Raw genomic sequence first — 24,865 nt, 5'->3', positions numbered from 1 at the left:
ATATATTGTCTTGCCTATGATTGAATATAATTGTGAAGTACATGTATGTGAATTTGATATGGCTCACTTTGTCAACTGCCTCCTGCATGCCAATCTAGAAAAGAAAATGATTTAAGGTTTCATTGGCAATAAATAAAATCCGCTAAAGGAGTGGGAAGGAAACACTTTTATAAAATAATTTTTATAACCTTTAAAATAGCCACTAGAATTGTCACTAAAAAATTTAAGTTTTCCCAACAATTAAGTGAATTTTTACCAGCATTTAATATAATTGCCGGTAATAGAATTAGCGACTTTGGATACACCAACCATTATATAATTGCTGGTAAAAATAATAATGACCATTTATATGGCCCCTAAAAGATAAATTAATTGCCACAAAAACTCAACTTTGGTGTAGTGTATGTTGATGAATCTTTTTATTTATATATTATTTAATATGTTGAACTCTAATTAATGTGAGATTTATTTTACATTTTAATTTTCCAAATACCTCCTTTTAAGTGTGAGTTTTTTCCACATAGTCACACTTCCTTCAAACGAAAGTCCTTTTCATTAATGAGTATTTAATAGTGGCTTCCTTACGTAATTATTAGCATACTTTAACAGAACACGTCTTCCATACTCTAAGAAGACTTTTGACATAAGGGCTTACTCTTGGATCTCCGATCAATTTCATTGTCTGAGAACTCACTCTTAAATCTATCATCAAATTTATTAGCTAATATTCATTTAAACCGATTATGAATCACTTGGTCGAACCATTGTCACCATAACATAATTCAAAATCTTAAGATATTAGATAGGTAGATTTTTCTCACTTATATATTACTCAATATGTTCAACTCTAATCGATCTAATAGTCACTTCACACTTGAACTTCAACACGTACATTTTAAAATATATATACCCTTTGTTAATAATTATAAAAGCGGATGGTTAATAATTACCAACGATTCCACTCGTCAAGTATAATGGTCCTGTAGCAGTTCACCAATTTAGTATTTTATTTTTACCTCTTATTAAGGAGTTTATTTAAAAACTAATTAGTATTGAAGATTTCAAATTAATTAATAATGAAGTCATAAATAATTATACATATAAGTGAAAAATAATTTCGTCAGGTTAAATTAAACTCTTAATCTACTTTTTTAAAATAACATTTTATAGTTTTTTAATTTAAATGAATCTAATGTTATAAGTTTTACATATTGAATTAGTCAAAAAATAATTTAAAATCATATTATAAAATTAAAAATGATCATTATTTTTTAAAATGATTAAATTGATTCAAATAAAAATAACTAAATTACTAAAATAAATATTTTAATTAATAATGACTAAAATATATCTAAAAATAATTAAGAAAAAAAACTAAAAACATAATTTAACCAATTAGTATATTAGTTTCCATTGTAAAGTTGTTTCATTTATCTTTTATATATATAATAAACTAAACCCTTAATAAGAGGAACTTCTGTTGAAGGTAACAGTATTTTTTTATACCGTGTACGAGACTTTTTAGTTTAACTTGGGAAGAAAAAAGACCTGTTCATACGTAGTCAACTTATATGTTGTGAAGCTAATTAAAATATAAAAAAAAATGAGAGGAAAACTACAGATTATTTGCAACGAAGTTTTAGATGGAAATCATGTAACCTCCTAGTAACTAACCAGGTCCAGGACCCCTGCGTACGTCATTAACAACAACACGTCGACTTAAACTTGCTTCACATTTACGGTGTGTTTAGTTTCACGTTTCCCGGGCTTAAATCGCGTAAACAACGCGAAAATAAGACGCTATAAATTTTTACTTCCGCGTCAAATCGGTTAAAACGTGGATCGGTTACGTGAATCCAGACATTCACTTAATTGTCCGCCACAATTCCGCGTCTGTTTTAGTAGGTTTTGTGTCCTTCTTAATTTTCACTTGAAAATTATAATATACGTGCATCTCCTTCCCAAACATTTCGTTCTTATTATCATTGTATCCAATTTTGAGCTCTAATAACTCTTAGAAATACAAGCACAAAACTCTTTTTTCTATGTAAAATCAATTCGTTGGCTTTTAAATATAACATATTGTTACAAATAATTATGATATACATGATTTGGTTTGTAGGCCGGATCCTACTAAAGTGTTAGAGTGTGTTTATATACACGTTGCTCACTTTGTTATGAGGTTGCGTGAAAGAAATGGTGCGTTGGCATGAACGTTATTAGTTTCTAAAGGTTTTCCAAATCCATTTGATCCAACACAACAAATGGTAACATCCGTGCAAACGTACGTAAGTTGAAGACACGTTTGTTCATGTGAACTCTCGCAACATTAGAAAAACCGTAAAGTTGGCCTTCAACCATTTGTTCTTTGACACTCAATTGTTTATGCACAGAATTTCAACATCAAGAGTGTTTTTATTAATTGGTAATCGTCCCTTTACGGCCGGAGTAAGCAAACTAACATAATTTGTTTGTATAAAATATAACAAAGAAGAGCAGTACAAAATAAACATGTAAATTAAAGAGTAATGAGTTTTACATACCCAATTCAACTTTCTAAAACATCTTATTAAAGCTCATCATTTTGTCTATATCTTTCTATTCCTATGACGTCGTGTTCATATTGATCTGTGGCGTTCTCTCTTTTATCCCTGTCTCTTTTTAGATGTCAAATAGGTTTTTGCGTGTTGTTAACTTTACATTTTATATCATAACATTTTTTTAGAAACTTATTGTACAGTTGAGTAATTTTTTAGGAATATATTTTATTAGGAAAAAACTTAACTACTTTCTATAAATTTGTTAAATATACTTTTTTAATGGATTTTTTTTATATTAAAAAGTAACTAAAACAAAAGCACGGTTAAATATATTTTTCAATTTCATGACTTAAATTTTTTTATTCAGAAAAATGTGTCATTTTTTTTGTTTTCCTGTTCTTGTAACCTTCTCACAATGTAATTAGTTATCAATTTTTGTTTATTGGAGAAATTATTATATTATGAAATTATATGCTCTTGACTTATTTCTACATGACACATGTATTAATTTTCTTTGGTGTAAATTAAAGAATATATTTACATGGTTGTGTTGAGACTAGCAAAGACTATATAGTCCTAAATTAGGTAATAATTTCTCTTGTTAGAAAACACTTTCATGATTATGTAGTCGTTAAATAGTTAAATGATTTTTTAACATGGTAAACATGTAACAAAAAATGTACTAGAGTGACATGAATCTTAAAACTTTTTTTTTTATGGTAAATAAAAGTTTAGATTAGAATAAAGGATGATCACGTATAAAACAAAAATCAATTATCAACATCTTTAAAAAAATTTAATAAAATTAAGAATTACTTATCTTATTTACACAAAAAATTCATACGAAACAATATAAAATATAAGAAAAATTATATTCAATCTTAAATTATAACTAACAAAAACAAATAGAGTTATTTATTTTTATCACCCTTACGAGACTATAAAGATAAAATTAGAAAGAAAAAGTATTTATGAAAAGGAAAAAGTCTTAATGTAAACAATTCTTTAATTGTGTGTAAGACACATGTATATAAACATCATATTAATTGGACATATGATAAATTAAGTGGGGTAAAATCGCTGTAAATAAAGTTTTCTCCTTAAAATATAACCATACTGTCAGGACACAAACCTAAGACATTTGATGAAATTTAAACAAGCCCTATCAACTTATTTAGCACATTTGGAAGTTTAAATGAGAAAGATGACCCTTCAAATAACGCTTTGGTACCTCCAACAAACTGGAATACCAATGAGATGCAACATGACTTGATTTCTTAGGGTCCGCCTGAATCCCCATAACCTCATGCTCAATTTCTTTAGAACTCATCGTAGCAGTTGTCATGTCTTTTGCTTCTGAAACAAAATGTTGCCCCAGTGTCACCTCTTTCACTGAGAAATGAATAACCCCATTTCGCTGACCTTCCCAATTCGTCAAACCGTGACACAACATTTGGGGAACACTTTCCGACACAATTTTATTGGCACTAAGAAAATCCGAAAGTGCTATCCTTGCTACTCCAATAGGGCGAACATCTTTATACTTTTTGCATTGCACCTCAAACGTGATCGACCTTGCACGTGAAGGAATGCCTAACAAGAATTTTTCATTCCATGCTAGCAAACCTGCATCTTCATTCACCATTTTGGTGGTGCAACAATTGAGAGACTCAGCACGAACAACAACATACACCTTCTCCGCCACTTGACTTCGATCCATTCTTATGTTTTCTCCCGATATAACCGTGATCTCCAAAGTGGGTGCGTGTGGTTTTGCCTCCATATCTATGAATATTTTTTGTATGTATATGCACACAACTGTTAATATATTGTACGTAAGTATTGTGTTTGTACGTACGTGAGAGGAAGATTGTTTGGGATGAATGGTTAGGAAGAGTTTAGGGGTTTTATATATAGTTACAGGAATTGGATGTGAAAAGTGAGGAAAGAATGGAAGAAACAACAGTTGCCGTGTATTAAGAGGTTGACATTGACTACGTACGTCCATATGAACTTTGTTATGACAGCAATTTACATGATTGACGTCGTATTCTCTGGGAAATTTACTTTTCGCTTGGCATTAATTAATATGAGGGTTCCACGAAAAGCTTGTATGCTATATGCCTATGACTCTTTCAATGCGGTAATTTCAATAGGAAAATACTAGTACTAAACAGTATCATTAAGGTATCGGTTAAAAAGGAAAAAAATATTTTTTATTAAAAAATATTTGTACATTTTTTTTTATAACTTTAGCGTAGTTTTTTTTTATTATATTTTCTTATCCAACTCATAATACATGGGTTAACAAGACCCATTTCAATAATTATTATAAAAAAAATTATCATGTGGCGTATATTTTATAGTAAAATAATATTTATTATTAAAAATTATTTTACTTATATTATATATATAATATATTTTAATGTGTTATTAAAAAATATAAATATAAGTTATAGTGTCATATGATATATGTTGTTGAATTTTATCTAAAATTAATTTTAAAAATTACGTATAATTATATTTTAAATAAATTTATTTTTATTTATATTATATTTATAATATTATATATATATATATATATATATATATATATATATATGTGTGTGTGTACACAATTATGTATGCATTCATTGCTGGTGAGGACTCTGTTTTTTATCATTAATATTATTAATATGTGGACTCTGCTATCTATACACGTTTGAGCAATTTGAGTAATTGTATTGGAAAGTTTATTGCAATTACCTTCGCACGTCCCATTCACGCACTCTTAAATATATTACAATTTTGAGTTTATATTTTTTAAAAGAAAAATAATTTTTTATTACTGTTCCAGCGATAAGCTATGCTGCCTGTGTCACCAGCACTCAAAGTGAACTCTCTCTTTTAGTCTTTCTGTAGGTATTGTGTTGTGTGTTTTCTTGATGTGGTCAATGATTACTTTTCTAGTATAAGTAGTTGAAGAAATATTCACCTTATCCTAAATTTAAACCCTATATTATCGATAAAAAAAATAAAAATAAAAAAGAAGAAGAAGAAGATAATATGCCAATTCTTAAAATAATAAATATAGTTTTTGTCAAAATTGTACCGTCCGGGTGAGAATCCGACTAGACTTCCTATTCGGAAAATATCCGACTTGATTATCCTACCACAAGCCTCTTCGCCTTACAGGCTCAAGGCTGGAAGACAAGTGTACCGTCCGGGCCGAATTCCGACCCGCCTCCCTGGTCGGCGGAAGAACGAACAAACTCCCATAAGGAGTAATTCTTCCCGGGCTCAATATAGGCCTAGTCGGTCGGTACCCGACTGGACCTGGGGAACTCGACCCCTCTATCGTTCACAAGGGCTGAGAGGGTCACCCGATAGAGACCCGACCGGTCTTTGGACGTAGACCCAATCCATTAGAGCCCGACTGGGCCCTCGGCATGGACCCGATCGGTCGAGAACCGTGGGTAGTTGTTCCCTTTGTTCCCGCGCCCTCGAGATAATAACGGTTAGGAAAATCCCGCTATCATCGGGGCCCAAGAGGCCCACTAGACTTCCTATTCGGAAAATAACCGTGGGTACAATTTTTGTCAAAATTGTACCGTCCGGGTGAGAATCCGACTAGACTTCCTATTCGAAAAATATCCGACTTGATTATCCTACCACAAGCCTCTTCGCCTTACAGGCTCAAGGCTGGAAGGCAAGTGTACCGTCCGGGTGAGAATCCTAGTCGGTCGGTACCCGACTGGACCTGGGGAACTCGACCCCTCTATCGTTCACAAGGGCTGAGAGGGTCACCCGGTAGAGACCCGACACTACAAGAATTTCGCGGATTAGCGAGGAAATTTAGCGAGGGATATAAATCCAAGCTATTTCCTCGCTAATTAGCGAGGGACTGGCGAGGAATACAGTTCCTCTCTAATCCCTCGCTAATTAGCGAGGCAATAGCTTGGATTTATATCCCTCGCTAAATTCCCTCGCTAAATAGGATTATTTTGCGACCAACCTTCATCTCCTCGCAAATCCGTCGCTAAAGCTAGTGCTTATTTAGCGAGGAACTTAGGCCCTCGCAAATCCCTCGCAAATCCCTCGCTAAATTATGAGCCAAAATATAAAAACGAAGTTTTCATCTAGCGAGGGAGTTTTCTTGTCGCAAATCCCTCGCTAATGAGTTATAAGTATAGCCCTCGCAAATGCCTCGCAAATCCGTCGCAAATTAGTGAGGGAAAAGGTCTTTCGCTAATCCCTCGCAAATAAGAGATTTTGTTGCTAGTAGAATTTGAAATTCAAGTATTTGTAAAATTTCTTCAAATAGTAGAATTTCAAATTCTCCCAAAAAAGTAAGAATTTGAAATTCCTCATATTTTTTTCTTTTTATTTTACATATATATATATATATATATATATTATCTTATTTGTTATCTCTTCATTTTTTTTAATTATTGAATATTTTTAAATATTTTAAAAATTATTAAATATTATCTAATATTAATTTTAAAAATTATTAAATATTATCTAACATTATCTATTAAATAAAACTATTGATTAAATAAAACTATTGATTAAAAGATAAAATATACAAATTTTTAGACTTAATTTATTGAATAAAAAATTCAATATATAACGTAATTATATTCATTAAATAACTCTTTTAAGAGTTACTTTTGAAGTAACTGAATTTTCACTCATATATATTTTTTAAAATACACACACACACACACACACACATATATATATATATATATATATCATCATAAATTTTAAATATAATTTATATGTTTACAATATGAATTTAGTGCGTATATGTTTTGTTTTCTTAATTATGATAATTTAAAATATTTTTGCTTATTTTGATTTATATATGAATTTAGTCTCTGTAAGGTCATGTTTTCTCAATTATAGTTCTTTAAATTTTTATCCTTATAAATATGTATTTTTCAAATTTTAGTTCTTTAAATATATATTATAATTTTCTTTCACTCTAGTTCATGTAACTTCGTACTAACAACTAAAAATTAGAAAGAAAAAAATATAAACTTATATTGACTAAACTTTGAAAAAAAATATTATAAAGATTGGAATTGAGAAAGGATAATCCTATAAGGATTAAAAATAATTTTAAAAAATTGGAAGGATCAACATTAAAAAACTCTAAATTAATATTTAACTTATATTTCATATATAATATTTGTAAAATTAAAGTAAGCATAAATTATATATATTAATCAATTTTATCAAAATATTTGTTAATTATCATATTATATATAAAGGAAGTTTTTTTTTTCTAAACACTTATCACGATTTTTTCAAAAACGTTTTTGCTCAACATGTTTTTTTTTACTCTATCTTTTTTAATAAATTTAATTTAATTTACCTTCTCTCCATAACTCTCTCTCTCTCTCTCTCTCTCTCTATATATATATATATATATATATGTGTGTGTGTGTGTGTGTGTGTGTGTGTGTGTGTGTGTTTTCTTTTCAATAAAATACATGAGATTTAAAACAAAACTAATTGCATAGAGTAAATATTTCACTTCATTTTTAATGTATTTTAATTTTTTTTCAAATACCAATATTTTATTATTTTTAAAACTAAAAAAACAACTTATTACTATGTATACTTTTTTTCTTATATTTATCTTTTTTAATATTATTTTGTAATTTAAAATAATATGATATTAAAATTATAATAATATATCTTTTTGTATATTTTTATCAATATTATTTCTATTTAGCTTATTGTTATTTTCAATTATAGTTTAAATTAAATTCATTTATAAAGATAAAAATTATTTAAATTTATCAAATAAAAAATTTAAAATATTTATGTTTAATAATATAATATGTTTAAAAAATTATATTAACTAATATTTTAAAACTCGTATATATCAATTTTTTTATCGACATTTTGGTGTGAATCTTCTTAGGTGCTGGTACATAGCAATTAAACTAATTTTATTTAGTTGGTATTTGAAATAGTTTATTTTGAAGAAACACTTTTTTTAAAAGGATATTTTTAACTACTAAAATAATCTTAAGCTTTAAAAAAATATTTTAGATTTTTTTATTAATAAATATTATACCTTATTTCTAATTTGAAAACATTGCTAATGCAGAATACCAAAGGTATTGATCTGTTTGAGAAGAATCGCACTACAATTTTTTTTACAAAAGTATATATTTGAGGGTATAGAAGTAGAAGAAAAATAGAATAGAGGGTGCGGAAAACCTAGTGGAGTTGGGTGAGAATGGGAATAGCAGGTAGGGTTGGAGATTATGCTTTCAAGGCATTCACCGCCACACTCGGAATCGCCACCATTTACCTCACCGCCACCTTCTCCGTCAACGTTTACAGAGGCCTCTCTTGGCACAATGCTCAAATCGTAATCTCTCTCCATTTTTTCGTTATCTCTTTGTTACTATGCTTATTGCGTTACTCGCTTCAATCAATCTAGGTTTTATGGTCTGTGCCTGTGATTCATATTGTTTGGACGCCTTTCTATTCATTGCATGATTGTTTTTCAATCAATTAACACTTCCTGCATCAATTCGTTCCTGCCTATAACCTAGCATGTTGTTTTCACTTTTCCTCGATTGTTCCTTTTTTCTACAATTCTTCTTTTGTTCAATTTCTGAAAGGTATGTTCTAGCTTTTTGAGGATATGTAGGGGGATAAATTATTTGTTGTTTCGTGTTATATAACGTTGTTTTCTATTCAGACTCATATTAATCGATCTTCTACATTTCTCTCTGTAATGCATTCTGTAATTATTGTTTTGGTAGAAATCTTGAATCTCATGTCAACTTTGCGTTGTGTTATTTTCAAATGCTGGCAAAGTTTAGTTTTAATTTTAGTTTAGTTCACAACTCTGACCTGTATTCCTAGGATTATACATTAAATTGATACTAAGATTCAGTTACTTGATCTTCCTAGAATTATTGAAGGTGCTTCTGAAGGCAAGGGACGTGGGAGGCAGGTAAAACTAAAATTTCTCTATCCCGAGTAGAATGTGATGTTTGGTTCTTTTCATTGAATGCTTTGGAAAGCATGGCTTCCTTATTATTAACAGCGCAGGACTTTTGTTTTCTGAATTTTCTCTGATTCTCTCAGGTTATTGCTGTTGCTAAATCTTCAGACATAGTACTGATGGTTCTTGATGCTTCCAAAGTAAGTGCCATTTTCCATATTCTAATGCAGTCTTTCACTCTGTTGTTACTATTGCTAGTTGATAAAATGGTACGTTGGTTGTTGCAGTAAATTATATTCTAACAAGGGATAATAAGTAGCTAACATATTGTCGACTAATTAAACATTATCATTAAAGAAACCCTTTAAACGGGCCCAGGAGCTAAACTAGTGGTCTTTTTATTTAGAAATTTACTCACTGCCACTTTTAATTTTTCTTTGTAAATATAAACTCACTTGCATAACAAAGTTCCATTATGATTAATTTTTTGATTATATATACATATATATTTATCATTTTTCCATTACAATTATTATGAAGATAATGAAATTATAACTTTATTTGATCAATAAATTGATTTGTTCAAATATTTGTGCCACTATTATTTGAGTAATTCTTTCATGTTTTAATCTCTGTTATCAATTGTCATGTAGTTATGTTAACTATAGATTTCCTGACACTACTACAAAATCGAAACTCAGTATAAAAGCATAAAAAGAAAATTAATGATTGTTAAATTGTCAATTTTGAAAACAAAAATGTTTCTATTAAGTATAGTTGTTGGATGCAATTTTTGGAGATTGGAGAAAACATGATATTATCTTAAAAAACAATTAAATGATAAATCAAAGTGTTTTACATAACAAGATTAAAAAGATGTTGAAATCTTTACCGATACAAAAAAAAAAAAAAAAAGTGTCACCACAAATTGAAACTAGCATGTCATCTTTATTTTATATAAGAAACATATTTGAACTTTACAATCTTGAGACTCTTTGATTTAGAATCAACATAAATTAGTTGATATAAAAAGATTTAAAGGAAATAGAATTTGCAAAATAAAAGGTTCACAAAAAATTGATGGTGAATTTGTCTCAACTAGGGCAAAGAAATTTATTGTATGTTATTTTATATTTTAAGATTGATTATGTACTTTTTTAACCTCTTGTTATTTCACTTATTTTTTTTATTTATTATTTGTATGAAACATATGAAGAATCAATGACACAAAAATATGGAGAAACACTTCATCTCATCCTATAATTGATTCTGATCTTTGGTTAAAAGTTGCAGGTGAAAACAAGAAGAAAAGAGTGCATGGCATGGGACATAGCTTGGATCTTGGAACTAGTAGCTCTACCCAAGCTTCATCGATCCAGAGGTTGCAGGTTCCTCTAAAAATCTTACGCCTATGACAGAAGAACGGGTCAATACAGTTATAAATAATGCATTGGCCTCTTTTTTGCAAACACAATTACCAGAGATGATGAGGCAAATTCAGGCAGTTCAACCATCAACACCATCAACCAACCAACATAGGGAGGATCAAGGACGAGATGATGATTTTACTAGCTTAGGTTGATTACTATTTAGGATGACTCATTATTTGACTTTTCTTTTTGTAAGACATTAATTAGTTTTGGTTTCTTTAAGATAGTATGCACAAGTTGGATTTTGTAAGACATTTAACAATTTGGTTTTGTAAGAGATATTGTTACATGTAACTTTTATTTTAAATCATGTTGAATTGAAAAAAAATTATGTAGTTGAATTAAGTGGCATATCTACAGGGATTCATGAGAGAATAATGTATATATATCGATAAATTAGGAAGGTTTCGCAAGATATTAGCGAGGGATTAGCGTGGTATTCGTGAGGGAACTCAATCCATATGCTTTGATGGATTTGCGTGGGATTAGCGAGGGATTTGCGAAGGACCTATTTGCGAGGGTTTAGCGACGAATTTGCGAAGGACATATTTGCGAAGGATTAGCGAGGGATTAGCGAAGGACATATTTGCGAGGGATTAGCGAAGGATTAGCGAAGGACACATTTGCGAAGGATTAGCGAGGAATTAGCGAAGGAAATATCTGCGAGGGATTAGCGAGGGATTAGCGAAGGACATATTAAATGCGATTAGCGAGGGAATTTAGGTTCTACATTGGCGAGGCGATAGGGATGAATTAGCGGCACAAATTTGCGACGGACTAGCGAAGCTAGTTGCGAGGGAAAAACGAAGGAATTTAGCGAGGGAATTGCAAGGGATATGCATCCGTCGCTAATTAGCGACTTGAATTTAGCGAGGGAACGATCCCTCGCAAATCCCTCGCTAGTCCCTCGCTATTCTGTTTTGCGAGGGATTTGCGAGGGATTTGCGAGGGATTTTTCCCTCTCTAATTCGCAATTTTCTTGTAGTGCGACCGGTCTTTGGACGTAGACCCAATCCATCAGAGCCCGACTGGGCCCTCGGCATGGACCCGATCGGTCGGGAACCGTGGGTAGTTGTTCCCTTTGTTCCCGCGCCCTCGAGATAATAACGGTTAGGAAAATCCCGCTATCATCGGGGCCCAAGAGGCCCACTAGACTTCCTATTCGGAAAATAACCGTGGGTACAATTTTTGTCAAAATTGTACCGTCCGGGTGAGAATCCGACTAGACTTCCTATTCGGAAAATATCCGACTTGATTATCCTACCACAAGCCTCTTCGCCTTACAGGCTCAAGGCTGGAAGGCAAGTGTACCGTCCGGGTGAGAATCCTAGTCGGTCGGTACCCGACTGGACCTGGGGAACTCGACCCCTCTATCGTTCACAAGGGCTGAGAGGGTCACCCGGTAGAGACCCGACTGGTCTTTGGACGTAGACCCAATCCATCAGAGCCCGACTGGGCCCTCGGCATGGACCCGATCGGTCGGGAACCGTGGGTAGTTGTTCCCTTTGTTCCCGCGCCCTCGAGATAATAACGGTTAGGAAAATCCCGCTATCATCGGGGCCCAAGAGGCCCACTAACGACATGCTATAAAACTCAAAACCCTAGAGTTGAGGCGGCAGATTACACTTTTGAATGCTCTGGCTCTGAGGCACGATCTAGGAAAAAACCCTAGTCCACCTTTTGGCCGGAACAAAAATAATATTTGTCAAAAAATAATAAATATACTTATGGTGGGAGAGTGGCGTATAAAAGGAAATCTTTTCTGATTTATTGCAATTAAGTGTACTGATCAATTTTTGTTGTTTAAAAGCTTAATTTCTTAAAGATATTTAAATTATGTGATCACGTGAAGAAAATAAGTAGAGGACATGCAAAATCTAAAAGTTCTTTGTTGTTTAACGGGTAAACTCTAATTAATTTGAGAATTTAGAGGAATGATATAAACGAAACAGTCATGCGTGTTGTAGCAGATTAAGTGTATATTATTAAGCTCTTTCTGAGTCCCTACCGACAGGAATTGTGTGGGTCACTGCCGACGGTTTTAATTAATGCCAGAATGATGAAAAGAACAACCCAATCTTATGTAACTTTAGACACAACAATGAGAAATAAAAGATTTAACATAGTTCAACTCACCATGTTTATATTTACATGATATTTTTTTTATTTCAAAATATATCACAAGTTCTTTAAGAAATCTACCCTCTTTTTTTTTTGAGACTTGATAAACCCTCTTACGAGTTTTAGGGATTGAAATTTGGTAAAATCCCACTTACAAGCTTTATATATTGAAACTTGGTAAAATCCTTCTTATAAGCATTTTAGTGAAACTTGATAAAACATTCTCTTCATTGACCCCTCTGGAAATATTTTTTTATTCTTAAAATATTTTATTTATTAATTTAACATAACCTAATATAAAAAGGGAAAACAAATACGTAGAATAAATATATATATATATATATATATATATATATATATATATTAAACAATAGCTTAAATACAATATCATTTTATATGTAAATAATATCTCTTAAATTTAAAATTGAAAACTCAAATTGTTATTCATTATTATATCACTCACTTATTTTTCCAATTGTAAAAGGATAAGACGAATACAACTCTAACAATACATTTTTATGTTTTTTTTTTATCATATATACTAATTATAACATCTCAAACTTACATTGGATGAGAGTGATGTAAATTTTGTACATATTATTGTAAAATATTATAGTTGATGTTGATTTAAAATAATTAATTAAAATTGCTATATTAACAAAATATATTTATTTTTCGTTAACTCATCATTTAAAAACTCTATAATTAAGTGTGTTTAACTATGAGTAATATAAGCATACGTGACGTTTCTAAAAATTTCCATAAAATTAAGTATGTTAAAAGAGAACAAAGCATGCTAAATAGCTTGTGAGAACATTAGTTAATCTTAAAAAAAGTGATGGAGCATCTTAGAAAATGAAGGATCACATGACCGACAGATAAATTAACAAGGAATTGAATGAAGTATTAATAAGTAAAATATTGTAGAGTGAAATGTAATTATTAAGATGTTAACTCTGACATTAAGTTAATGATCTACTAATATATCATTAATCTAGATATAATTGAATTTAATTTGTTTTTAAATGATAAGTCTTAATGCTATGACCCCTGGAGATAAGACAACAAAAGCTAGACTTCAAAGTGCACCGTCATGGGCAGTAAATTTTATCGTTAATAAATAATAACATTTTATCTAGTTGTTAGTTTGTTACGTTATCTTATTAATAGATAAGATTATTCTAGGATTAGTTAATTTATATCTTTTAAAGACATAAGATTAAAAGGTTGTTAGCTCTAGCTCGATAAATAGATGTATTATGCAATTATCAATGATATCAATATTTTTATTGGCTTAAGAGATTGTCTCTTGCGGAGTTTCAGAGCTTGACTCGAATAAGGCTCTAACATTGGTGCTTTCGTTGAGAGCTTCCATGGCTGACGGTACTCGTCTTAGCAAAATCGAGAGTGAGTTGTCTCGCATAGAGGCACAAAACTCAAGTTTCCAAGAACGCATGATTACGCAGATGACCGAAATCATGTCCTTGTTAAACAAAAAAACACAAGAAGACGAAGATCCCGAAAACGTATCTACGCATTCGATGCCACACAGCACATCGCATTCGCATACTGCACGCATCTCCACAAAAGACTTCAAGATTGATCTGTCTAAATTCGACGGGACCGACGTTGATGATTGGATTTTTCGTTTGGAGGAATATTTCGATGTCGCAAACACACCCGTGGAGCACCGCATCAAAGTTGCGAGTTTTCACATGATCGGACCTGCTTACGCTTGGTACAAGTGGATGGTTCGTAACAATTACACTCAAGATTGGACGGTTTTTGTTGACGCGTTGCAGAAACGTTTCGGCACAAACCTATACACCAACCCCCAAGAAGCGCTTAAAGAATTGAAACAGCAAGGCACCGTCACAGAATATCAATCCCAATTTGAGGCTCTTTCCACTAGAGTCTATGGGTTGTCAGAACAATGGCTGGTGAGTTTCTTTGTGGCTGGTTTCAAGGATTACCTGAAGTGTCAATTACGGTTGGCCAAACCACCGTCATACCATGAGGCAGTTGCTCTAGCTCTTCTCCATGAACAAACTCATGTCGTCTTACAACAGTCATTGACACAAACGTCAGTGGCACCTGCAAAATTTACTCGAACCAGTACATTCCGCAGCACCGCAAATCAATTCCCTACAATTACTAACACCCAAACATTTACGACCCCAACCAGCCAACCACCTACTTCAACGTCCACTATTTCCAATACACCAAGTGACACTTCCTCCCTATCAACTCCACGGTCTCTCGTCACCAGCCAAACGACAACCAAACCTCCATACAAACGCTTTACGGCAACTGAATTGCGCGAACGCCGTCGCTTGGGACTTTGCTATTATTGTGATGCAAAATACAGTCCTTCTCATGACTGTCAAGCCAAGTGTCACATGCTGTTAGCACCCGATGACTTCATAGACGTTTGTCACGCGTCGTTGGAAGATAACAGAACCGACGAGGAAAAGGCAATTCCAGAGATCAATTTCAATGCCTTATTCGGAGAATACAACCCGCGCACGTTACGACTAAAAGGATCGTACCAAGGTCACTCCATTAACATCTTAGTCGACAGTGGCAGTTCCTAGAATTTCGTTAAACCAGAAATTGCACATCGTTTAGGTGTTCACATATCAGATATTACACCGTTCAAAGTTTTTGTGGGAAGCGGAGACTTTATATGGTGCAATCAATGCAGCTACGACATTCCCATTACTGTGCAAGGCATTGTTTTTCCAATTGATCTCTATCACTTGAAAATTTCTGGTGCCGATATGGAAAAAATATGCTGATTCTAAGCGACTTGACAAGCATTTCGAGGTGGACCAATGGGTGTGGGTGAAATTCCACACTTACCGTCAACAATCTGCAGCTCGGAGACTCAACTTTAAGCTAGCTAAGCGATATTTCGGCCCTTTTCGTGTCTTAGAACGTATTGGCAAGGTGGCATATCGGTTGGATCTCCCATCTCATAGTCGGATTCACCCGGTTTTCCATATCTCCTTATTGAAGGTTTATTCGGGACCCACACCTCCAGATTCACTCGTCTACGATGACACTGCCTCAAACCAACTTCCGGAGCCACAAGCAATCATTTCTGAACGCACTGTCTCAACCACTGAGGGTGATGAGTACCAAGTTTTAGTTGAATGGGCAGGGAAGCCACGCGAAGAGGCCACTTGGGAATCTTGGGATGTGTTGGTCGACATCTATACCAAGCAGGCCCTTGAGGACAAGGTCATTTTCCATGGGAGGGGTAATGTTATGACCCCTGGAGATAAGATGACAAAAGCTAGACTTCAAAGTGCACCGTCATGGGCAGTAGATTTTATCGTTAATAAATAATAGCATTTTATCTAGTTGTTAGTTTGTTACGTTATCTTATTAATAGATAAGATTATTCTAGGATTAGTTAATTTATATCTTTTAAAGACATAAGATTAAAAGGCTGTTAGTTCTAGCTCGATAAATAGATGTATTATGCAATTATCAATGATATCAGTATTTTTATTGGCTTAAGAGATTGTCTCTTGCGGAGTTTCAGAGCTTGACTCGAATAAGGCTCTAACACTTAAATTCAAATTTCGCATATAAAAAGAACGTGATTGAGAATTGGTATATACTTTCTTAAAAGTGACGGATTAAGTATGCCACAAATTTAATAGAATTGATATTTTCTTTTTACAAAAATATGGAGGTTGACCTACAGCACAAGATTTCTATCAAACAATATTAATCTTTGTCTCAATATTTAACTTAACTAATTAAACGTGATTTTCCACACGCCTTGACAAATCTTCAAATAATAAAAAAACAACAAATAAAAAAAATAAAAATCTTCAAAGTAAGTTAGAGTAGTTGAAGTTCCACCAAAACGGAACACAACCAACAGCAACTTCGTTAGACTTGTCATCACCGGCGTTGATTCCCAAAAATCGATCACCGGAATCCTTAATAACCGCCGTCTCCTTCACCGGTTCTACGGCGCCGTTAGAAGAATCCAGCGGCACCGGCGGCACTCTGACGGCGAAATGAATGACCCCATTTCTTTTCCCTTCCCAGTCCCTCAAACGGTAACTGAAGACATGCATGGAATTTTCGGAGACGGCGAGAAAATCTGAAACTGCGATTCTGGCAACCCCAACGGGTCTCACAGCCTTGAACCTGTTGCATTGAACCTCGAAGGTGATGGACCTTGCATGCACCGGAATCTTCACCATTAACTTCTCATTCCACGAGAACAAACCCGAGTTATTATCTTTCGCCATCTTGGTGGTGCAACAGTTCAAGGACTCTGCCCGAACCACCACGTAGGGCTCCTCCGTCACACGAAGGTTTTCGCAACGCATTACGGTTATCTCTAGATCAGTACCTGAGATTAAGCCCATAGTAGAAAATAAAAAGTGTGTAACTGTGAATGAGAATGTGTAAGTGTGGTTGGGTTTGTTTGTTATAAGTTAGAAGGTGTTTTATAGATGTGTTGGGTTTGGGAATGGGTGGGAACTGGGAAGGAGGAAGAGAGAGAGAAATTGATGTGTTGGTTTCGGATTTCGGTGTTTTTGGTAACGTGTATGGACTTGTTGACTTTTGACTCTGACGTGTGCTTTGTACATCCGCGGCAAAATTTATGAGAACAGAGTTCGGTGTTTGGTTGGTTGGTATCTTTGGGGAGACATTAATTATATGATTATCGAATGATCTTTTGCGTGGACGACGGTGCATGCGCATCTATATATATGCCTTTCCTAACAAGTTTACAAGTCTCCTGTCACCAGACAAAACTTTTATTAAATAACTAGTTTCGAAAAGACATATATTTATTTTTTTAAAAATAACTGAAAGAATTCTTTGTTTTTTTTAAATCTAAAGGTAATGATATTTAATATAAAAATGGAAATTTATTTTTAAAAAAATAAATTTTTTTAAATCTAAAAGTAATACTGACGAATATAAAAATAGAAACAAAAGAATAGTTATCAAGATCTATTCTCTTTATATTTACTAGTGGGATCGAGACATTTCGTGTCTCTATTAAATAAAATAATAAAGGTATATTAATCTAATTGGTATTATGATTAATTCATTAATTTCAAGTTTTTAAGTTTGATTAAAAATTATTTCTTTTAATTTTTTAAAATAAAAGGGTATAATAGTAAAAAAAAGGTAGAAATCAAGGTAATTATTGAAAAATGTATCTCTTTTATATATTAATATAAATTAGAGAAATTAAGACATTTTGTACCTCTGACGTGTAACGATTACAATTTATTTATTTATTTATTATCCATAAAGAGTTATGACATAATCAAATAGATAAAAAAGTCCAAAAAAATAAAGATGAAAGCGGTTACTTAAAAGTATATTCTCTTTATTAATAGTTATAGATAATGATCGTTGTATATTTGATGACACATACTACTCTTTCAACTCATATATAAACAAAAATAATTAATTTCACATAAAATATATACTATTTTTAAAAATATTTTTAATCGCATTCATAATAAATAATTCTCTCATTTATTATAATGAGAATATTTTTAGATTAAAAATATTAAATAAGATTGATTTAATTGAAGTTTGCTTATATTTCAATCTAAAAATTTTAAACACTTTTTGCTTATATATACATCTAAAGGAAGTATAAAAGACTTAACCAAAATTTTAAAACTAATTAATTTAGTTAATAATAATAAATTTATACGTGCCTTATACAATTTATCTATCATAATTACCAAAATTTTAAAACTAATTAATTTAGTTAATAATAATAAATTTATACATGCCTTATATAATTTATCTATCATAATTAATATTTTCTTTCTAAAAATAGTTAATATATGAGATAGTATAAATTGGATCTTAATTATATAAATAAATAAATAATTATTCTAAGTTAAATTTTATAAATAGAAATAGAAGTACTTTGTCTATACCTATATATAAGTGAAAGTAATTAATTTAATACAAATTAAGAAAACTTATTAAATGCACTTAATTTTCATAATTTTATATAGAATATACAATATATTTTCTAAAATATTCTTATCTACATTTATAATATATAGTGTTCTTATTTATTACCATAACATTATCGTTGAATTAAGAACATCAAATAAAATGAATTAATTAAAATTTATTTATACATCAATAAAAAAATTTAAACATTTTTTTATATATAAATTTAAAGGGAGTAGTATTTATTAGTAAAACTTAGTCATGACATGAGTTCGATTAACATTCCAATAACCACTAAAATATTATTTTATAGGACATACCAATATAAGAAGATAGGTGTCAGAGGAAAAAATTAATTCTTAAATAAATATTTATTAAACTGTAAAGTCTTGTGTTAAGTTAAATAATATTGAGCTTCAGTTAATCTTTAAGGAGATAATGATGTTTGATTTAAATAGTGTAACATTATATATCAATCAAGCATAAACTATTTTTATATGACTATTAAGATAATTATAATTAGAAAAGTTCAAAAAAAATATTTTATAAGACAGTTTGAAAGTAGATAATAATATAAAAACACTTGCACTGGCGATGCATAAACTATTTACCACTTAAAAATACATTGTTATGTAAAATATATAAATTCATGTGCATAATATGTACTAATTCTATAACAAGATTCATTTAAAAAAAATAGTGAGATTTTAGTAAATAGCGTTACACAATTTTATATCAATTGGAAAAACAACTTATATGTAACAAACGACATTTGTAACAATATAAAAAGTATTTTTTTATGAGGATTTTTATTAAATGAGAATATTTATTATTATTGTTGTTGTTTACCACATTAAAAAAAAAAAGTACTTTCTATGATGATTTTATAGGGAATATAAAAAGTTTTAAATAAATTATATTGTCTCTATATCTATGTCTGTTTTGGAAATAAGAAAATTTGTTTTATCAAACATAAGAATGTACTTTTTACGGTAGTGTTACAAGCTAGACCTTCATATTAAATAAACTTTGTAATAAAGCATTAAAAGAAAAGAAAACAATAAAAAGAGAAAATATATTTCTTATAACTTAAAATGAAAATGTGTCCTTATCATTTATAAAAATTCTCTTATTTAAGTTAAGTTGCATAAGTTGATTTTAATTTATGAGACAAATTAATTTTATTTCTCATTTAATAAAAGCTAATTAAATTAATGATTATTTAATTGAACTATTTATATAAATTCTTTTAAAATAAATATGCACTTCTCGTCAATTTTACATGAGCATGTAGGTGATTACTTGTCGAGTATTTTTTTTATAAAAAAAAAATCTGTAGTTCTAGATGCTATGCTACTAATTAAGTAGATAAAATTCATTTTAGAATTATCAGTTTGTACTCTTCAGTCTTGGAGAAAGAAAATTAAAAACTTATGGTGGTGCGAAATATGAGTAGAAATTAAATAAATTTATCTCATTTAAGGAAACTAATTCTAAAACAATTTTTATATAATTTAAATTTTATTTTCAATTATCTCTTTGTTTCTCCTAATATCAACCACGCAATCATTTAAATGGAGAAAAAAATATATTCTCATTTGAAAAGCATGACATTAAGGTAATTTAATGAACTTCATTTTTTTAAAATGAGATTTAGAAAACTAAATAAAGTTAACTAATATTAATTAGCATAACTTTTTTTTTTAATTTATATTGGATACTAGTTATGTACTGTCGATCAAATAATTCCTTCTTTTTTTTTTTTTTTTTTGTCGTTGGTCAACATATTTATAAATTCAATCAGGAGACTATTAATTTAAGTTAAAAAGATATGATTAAGTAAAGTTTTTCATATTTTATTATTATGGTTTTAGAAAAATAAATAAATAAAAACGATATATATTTAATGTAGAATATTATTTATTTTTCTTAAAGACCAAGACTATAGAAATTAAAGAAATGGAATTTTCTTCTTTTTTCCTATGAAGACGCTCATCTATTACCAACCGATTTTACTAGTCAAATTTGTTGGTTGTGTCCAAATCCAAAGAACTTGAGATACTTGCCCGACACGTTTCTGTTGGTAAAAAGTGAAAAACCATAAAGGATAAAGAAAGAGAAAATTAAACAATTTAAGATATTACGTATCGTCGGTGTACCGTACGTCTTCATCCTTTTAGAGCAGTTTGAGAAAGATTTACAAACGAATTTGAAGTTTGAACGATGCACTTCCAAAGGAAAGAGCAGAATGAACATATATTAGAAAATTCCACATGCATGCACGAACGTCACCAACTACTATCTACAAATTAAAGAGCTAAGCTACGGACGAGTCAGAGATAAACTTTGTTTTATACTCTTGGTCCATTTGCAAAATAAATAAACCTTACTTTTATGAACGTGTGTTGAAGGTAATCCACAGTTTATTTTTTTTATACTGTGTACGAGACTTTTAGATTAAGTTAGGGGGGAAAAATTCTGTTCTTAATTGGTCAACTTCTCATATCATGACAAGATAACATGAAAAATTATAGGACAATTACTCATAATTTGCTAAGAAATCATACAACTATTATTAATCAAGACCGCAACCGGGTCATTAATTAATTAACATGTATACATCGAAATTTAACTTGTTTGATATTTGAAAAGATTAAAAATTATATTATTTTAATATAAGTAATTGATTATCGTTATAATCAACCATAATCACGCTAAAAAAATTATCCTATAATAACACATATTTTATAATAATATGATAGTCGTTACTAAAAATTATTTTTATTCACATTATAAATATAATATATTGTTAAAAAATGTATGTATAAGTTATAGTGATATAATATATATTATTAAATTTTATCTAAAATCAATATTAAAATTAAATGTAATTAGATATCATATAGATTTATATCTATATATATATATATATTATATTTATAATAACATTTTTTGTATTTTATTATATATATAATATTTTTTTATAGTATTAAAGTATTTTTTTATAAATTTGTTGAAAAATACTTCTAGAAAATGCTTAATTTTATTTAAATAAAAAACAATTTTACATGTTAAATCAACTGAAAAAAAAAAATTATAAGTTTCATATTGAAAACAACTTAATTTTAGGAGGAAAAAATTTGCTTTCGTAATATTTTTAGAAAAATAAAATAGTTGCGTATTAGCTTTGAGCCCAAATTTCAGCTTAACACTCAGAAAACCCTAGAAAATAAGCAAAAATGATTATTGGAGTCAGTAAAATTAAAGAACATTAAGCCTACATGCAAAAGCTAGGAAGCCACAAAATTAACAATATTAACAGAATAATTAGATGAGTAAAATAGTATAAATTAATATTTGATATGCACTGAATAATCTCTTTCATAATAGATATGTTATCATATTCCAGGTTTGAGGTGAATCATTTTATATATATATATATATATATATATATATATATATATATATATATATATATATATATAAACGAAATATCTTTATTTTGAAAATAAATATATCTAAACTTATTTTATTTAATAATTTATGGTCTATATCAAGTTTCAATAATATAGTTAAATTATAAGTTCTTAATTTATAAATTAAGTTCACAAATTTAAAAATAAAAATAAAAATTATATGATATTTTATTTTATTAATTCAAATTAATAATTAATCATAAAAATTTTAAAAAAATTAAAAATTATATGATATTTTGTGCATTATCTTATTAAATTTCCTAACTCGGTTATTTAATAATAATAATAATAATAGACCAATAAAATAGGATAATAAAATTAATAATCATCAAATAATACTTTTTCAATTCCACTCAAGACTTAAAATAAGTCTTATTAATTAAGTAATCTATATATAAGTAAGTCTAAAACATGCATATATCTTATTGAGAAATTAAGAAAGATACTATTACCAAAGGGTATTTAATTTCAAAGGCCATATATATGTATATATGTTATTCCAAACTATATATTATTATTGTACCAAGCAACTTTTGGCTATAAACCCAAATATAAATCAAAAAGTAAATAGCGAGTTCTATCTCCATCTAATGACGAGGGCTTCACATATTAACACTTTGGTAACTCCACGAAACTGGAATGCCAATGACAAAATGACTTGATTTCTTGGGGTCCACTTGAAACCCCATAACTTCATGCTCAGATCCTCTAGAACTCACAGTCTTTATGTCTTTTGTTTCCAAACACAAATTATGATCCGTAGGTGTCACCTCCCTCACCGAGAAACGTATAACCCCATTTCGTCGACCTTCCCAATTCCTCAAACCGTAACACAACATTTGAGGAACACTTTCTGACACAACTTTATTATTGTCGCTAAGAAAATCCGAAAGTGCTATCCTTGCTACCCCAATAGGGCGAACTCCTTTATACTTCTTGCATTGCACCTCAAACGTGATTGACCTTGCATGTGAAGGAATGTCTAACATGAACTTTTCATTCCATGCATGCAAACCCGCATCTTCATTCACCATTTTGGTGGTGCAACATTTGAGAGACTCAGCACGAACAACAACATACACGTTCTCAGCCACTGAACTTCGATCAAAATTTATGTTTTGTCCCGACACAACGGTGATCTCTATGGTACGTGCGTGTGGTTTTGCCTCCATATCTTTGGGAATTTTTTGTGTACGTAAACAAATATGCACACAACTATGCAAATAGCAAAATTTGTGATGATATTAGTACGTGAAAGAAAGATTGTTTGAGTTGAAACGGTAGGAAAGAGTGTGGATGGGTTTAAGTAGAAGATCTTGAATGCGAAGAGGTGAGGAAAGAAAGGTCGACGAAACTACACCGTGTGTTAACGGGAAAAACAACGCAGTTTGTAATCAGAATCCGAGGTATTGACCCCTAGACCTTGACCAAGAATCTTATTTATTATGTATACATGACTTACGTGGTAACCTCTTGGAAATTTATACAATTTTAGTGTTGAATGTTAAAACCTCTTGGAAATCCGAGTTTGCATTCTAGGTAGAGTAGGACAACACCTTCAACCGCAAGTTATGCAGAATTTTCAATCATATATTCACGTACGGAATTAATTATGTTCCTTGCCTTGTATTCTAAGGTGAAATTGTAATTATGTGGTCAATGGTGAAACACAATGTATTACAGTTAGATATTTGAATTGAAAAATGCAATTTCACCCTGTGGTTTTGCTGTTTAATCTCACTCTATATAGATGTTCCATTTAGAAGTACTAATTGTAAAATATTTTTAAAAGAGATTTGGGAGGTGAAAATCCAGAGTAAGGTTGTTCACGGGGTAGGATTGGATTGGTTTGTTTGGGTTGAAAATCCAATTGGAAATAATTAAGTTTATTTAATTTAAATTGATTTGGATTTCATAATTTTTTTAATTTAAATTAAATCAATATGATGTTGATTTGATTAGTTTGATTTGGATCATCAGATATTTAATAAATTTTTTAAAAAAATTAAATTATTTTTTTTAAATAAATAAATTTGTTAATATTAACTAAATTGATATATTATCAAAAAAGAGTAAATAGATAGATTTGTAATATATTTTTTTTAAACTACTTACGAATTTCAAATGTACTACAATATGTGAAAATGACACTCAATATATTATAATATAGTTCTTCTTAATTTCTTTAAGTATTTAAAAAAGAAATGAAAAAATCTATATATATTGTAACACAAAAATATCTTAAAAATAATAAAATTATATATATATATATATATATATATATATATATATATATTTATTTCTAATCAAATAAAAATAATAAAATAATAATATATAAATTAATTGATTTTGTTAGAATTTTAAATGTATAAATCC

At 30.2% G+C, this 24,865-nt stretch overlaps 3 protein-coding genes and 1 pseudogene across 4 annotated transcripts; 1 reads left to right on the top strand and 3 right to left on the bottom strand.

The window, feature by feature from the left end:
- Positions 1-56: 56 nt before the first annotated feature.
- Positions 57-4,448, bottom strand: LOC109799740 (BON1-associated protein 2). Its single transcript, XM_083070226.1, has one exon. It carries the CDS (start codon positions 4,321-4,323, stop codon positions 3,715-3,717), a length of 609 nt encoding a protein of 202 aa, XP_082926352.1. The 5' UTR covers positions 4,324-4,448; the 3' UTR covers positions 57-3,714.
- Positions 4,449-8,704: 4,256 nt separating this feature from the next.
- On the top strand, positions 8,705-11,279 carry LOC145955463 (GTP-binding protein 1-like). Of its 2 annotated transcripts, none has more exons than XM_083070229.1 (4): positions 8,705-8,913; positions 9,465-9,507; positions 9,642-9,698; positions 10,786-11,279. In XM_083070229.1, exons 1-4 carry the CDS (start codon positions 8,807-8,809, stop codon positions 10,894-10,896), a joined length of 318 nt encoding a protein of 105 aa, XP_082926355.1. In that variant the 5' UTR covers positions 8,705-8,806; the 3' UTR covers positions 10,897-11,279. The 2 variants fall into 2 exon arrangements, with proteins under 2 accessions (XP_082926355.1, XP_082926356.1); XM_083070230.1 differs by having other exon boundaries at positions 8,711-8,913; positions 10,792-11,279.
- A 5,399-nt stretch (positions 11,280-16,678) lies between these two features.
- Positions 16,679-17,530, bottom strand: LOC109800031 (BON1-associated protein 2). The gene has a single exon (XM_020360710.3). The coding sequence runs from the start codon at positions 17,441-17,443 to the stop codon at positions 16,895-16,897; it is 549 nt and encodes a 182-aa protein (XP_020216299.1). The 5' UTR covers positions 17,444-17,530; the 3' UTR covers positions 16,679-16,894.
- A 5,352-nt stretch (positions 17,531-22,882) lies between these two features.
- Positions 22,883-24,021, bottom strand: LOC109800567 (BON1-associated protein 2-like; annotated as a pseudogene).
- Positions 24,022-24,865: the final 844 nt, after the last annotated feature.

Source organism: Cajanus cajan, chromosome 3 (genome assembly GCF_000230855.2).
Source record: "Cajanus cajan strain Asha chromosome 3, NIPB_CcT2T_4, whole genome shotgun sequence".
Taxonomy (NCBI): Eukaryota; Viridiplantae; Streptophyta; class Magnoliopsida; order Fabales; family Fabaceae; genus Cajanus; species Cajanus cajan.
The sequence above is the reverse complement of the archived record's forward strand: the minus strand, read 5'-3'. Positions and strand labels throughout refer to the sequence as shown.

Bases quoted from the DNA above. Each gene is read 5' to 3' on its own strand.
- LOC109799740 (XM_083070226.1), bottom strand. From the start codon at position 4,323: ATGGAGGCAAAACCACACGCACCCACTTTGGAGATCACGGTTATATCG.
- LOC145955463 (XM_083070229.1), top strand. From the start codon at position 8,807: ATGCTTTCAAGGCATTCACCGCCACACTCGGAATCGCCACCATTTACC. The intron at 9,508-9,641 runs GTAAAACTAAAA...TGATTCTCTCAG, and splicing joins GCAAGGGACGTGGGAGGCAG to GTTATTGCTGTTGCTAAATC. The intron at 9,699-10,785 runs GTAAGTGCCATT...TTTGGTTAAAAG, and splicing joins TGGTTCTTGATGCTTCCAAA to TTGCAGGTGAAAACAAGAAG.
- LOC109800031 (XM_020360710.3), bottom strand. From the start codon at position 17,443: ATGGGCTTAATCTCAGGTACTGATCTAGAGATAACCGTAATGCGTTGC.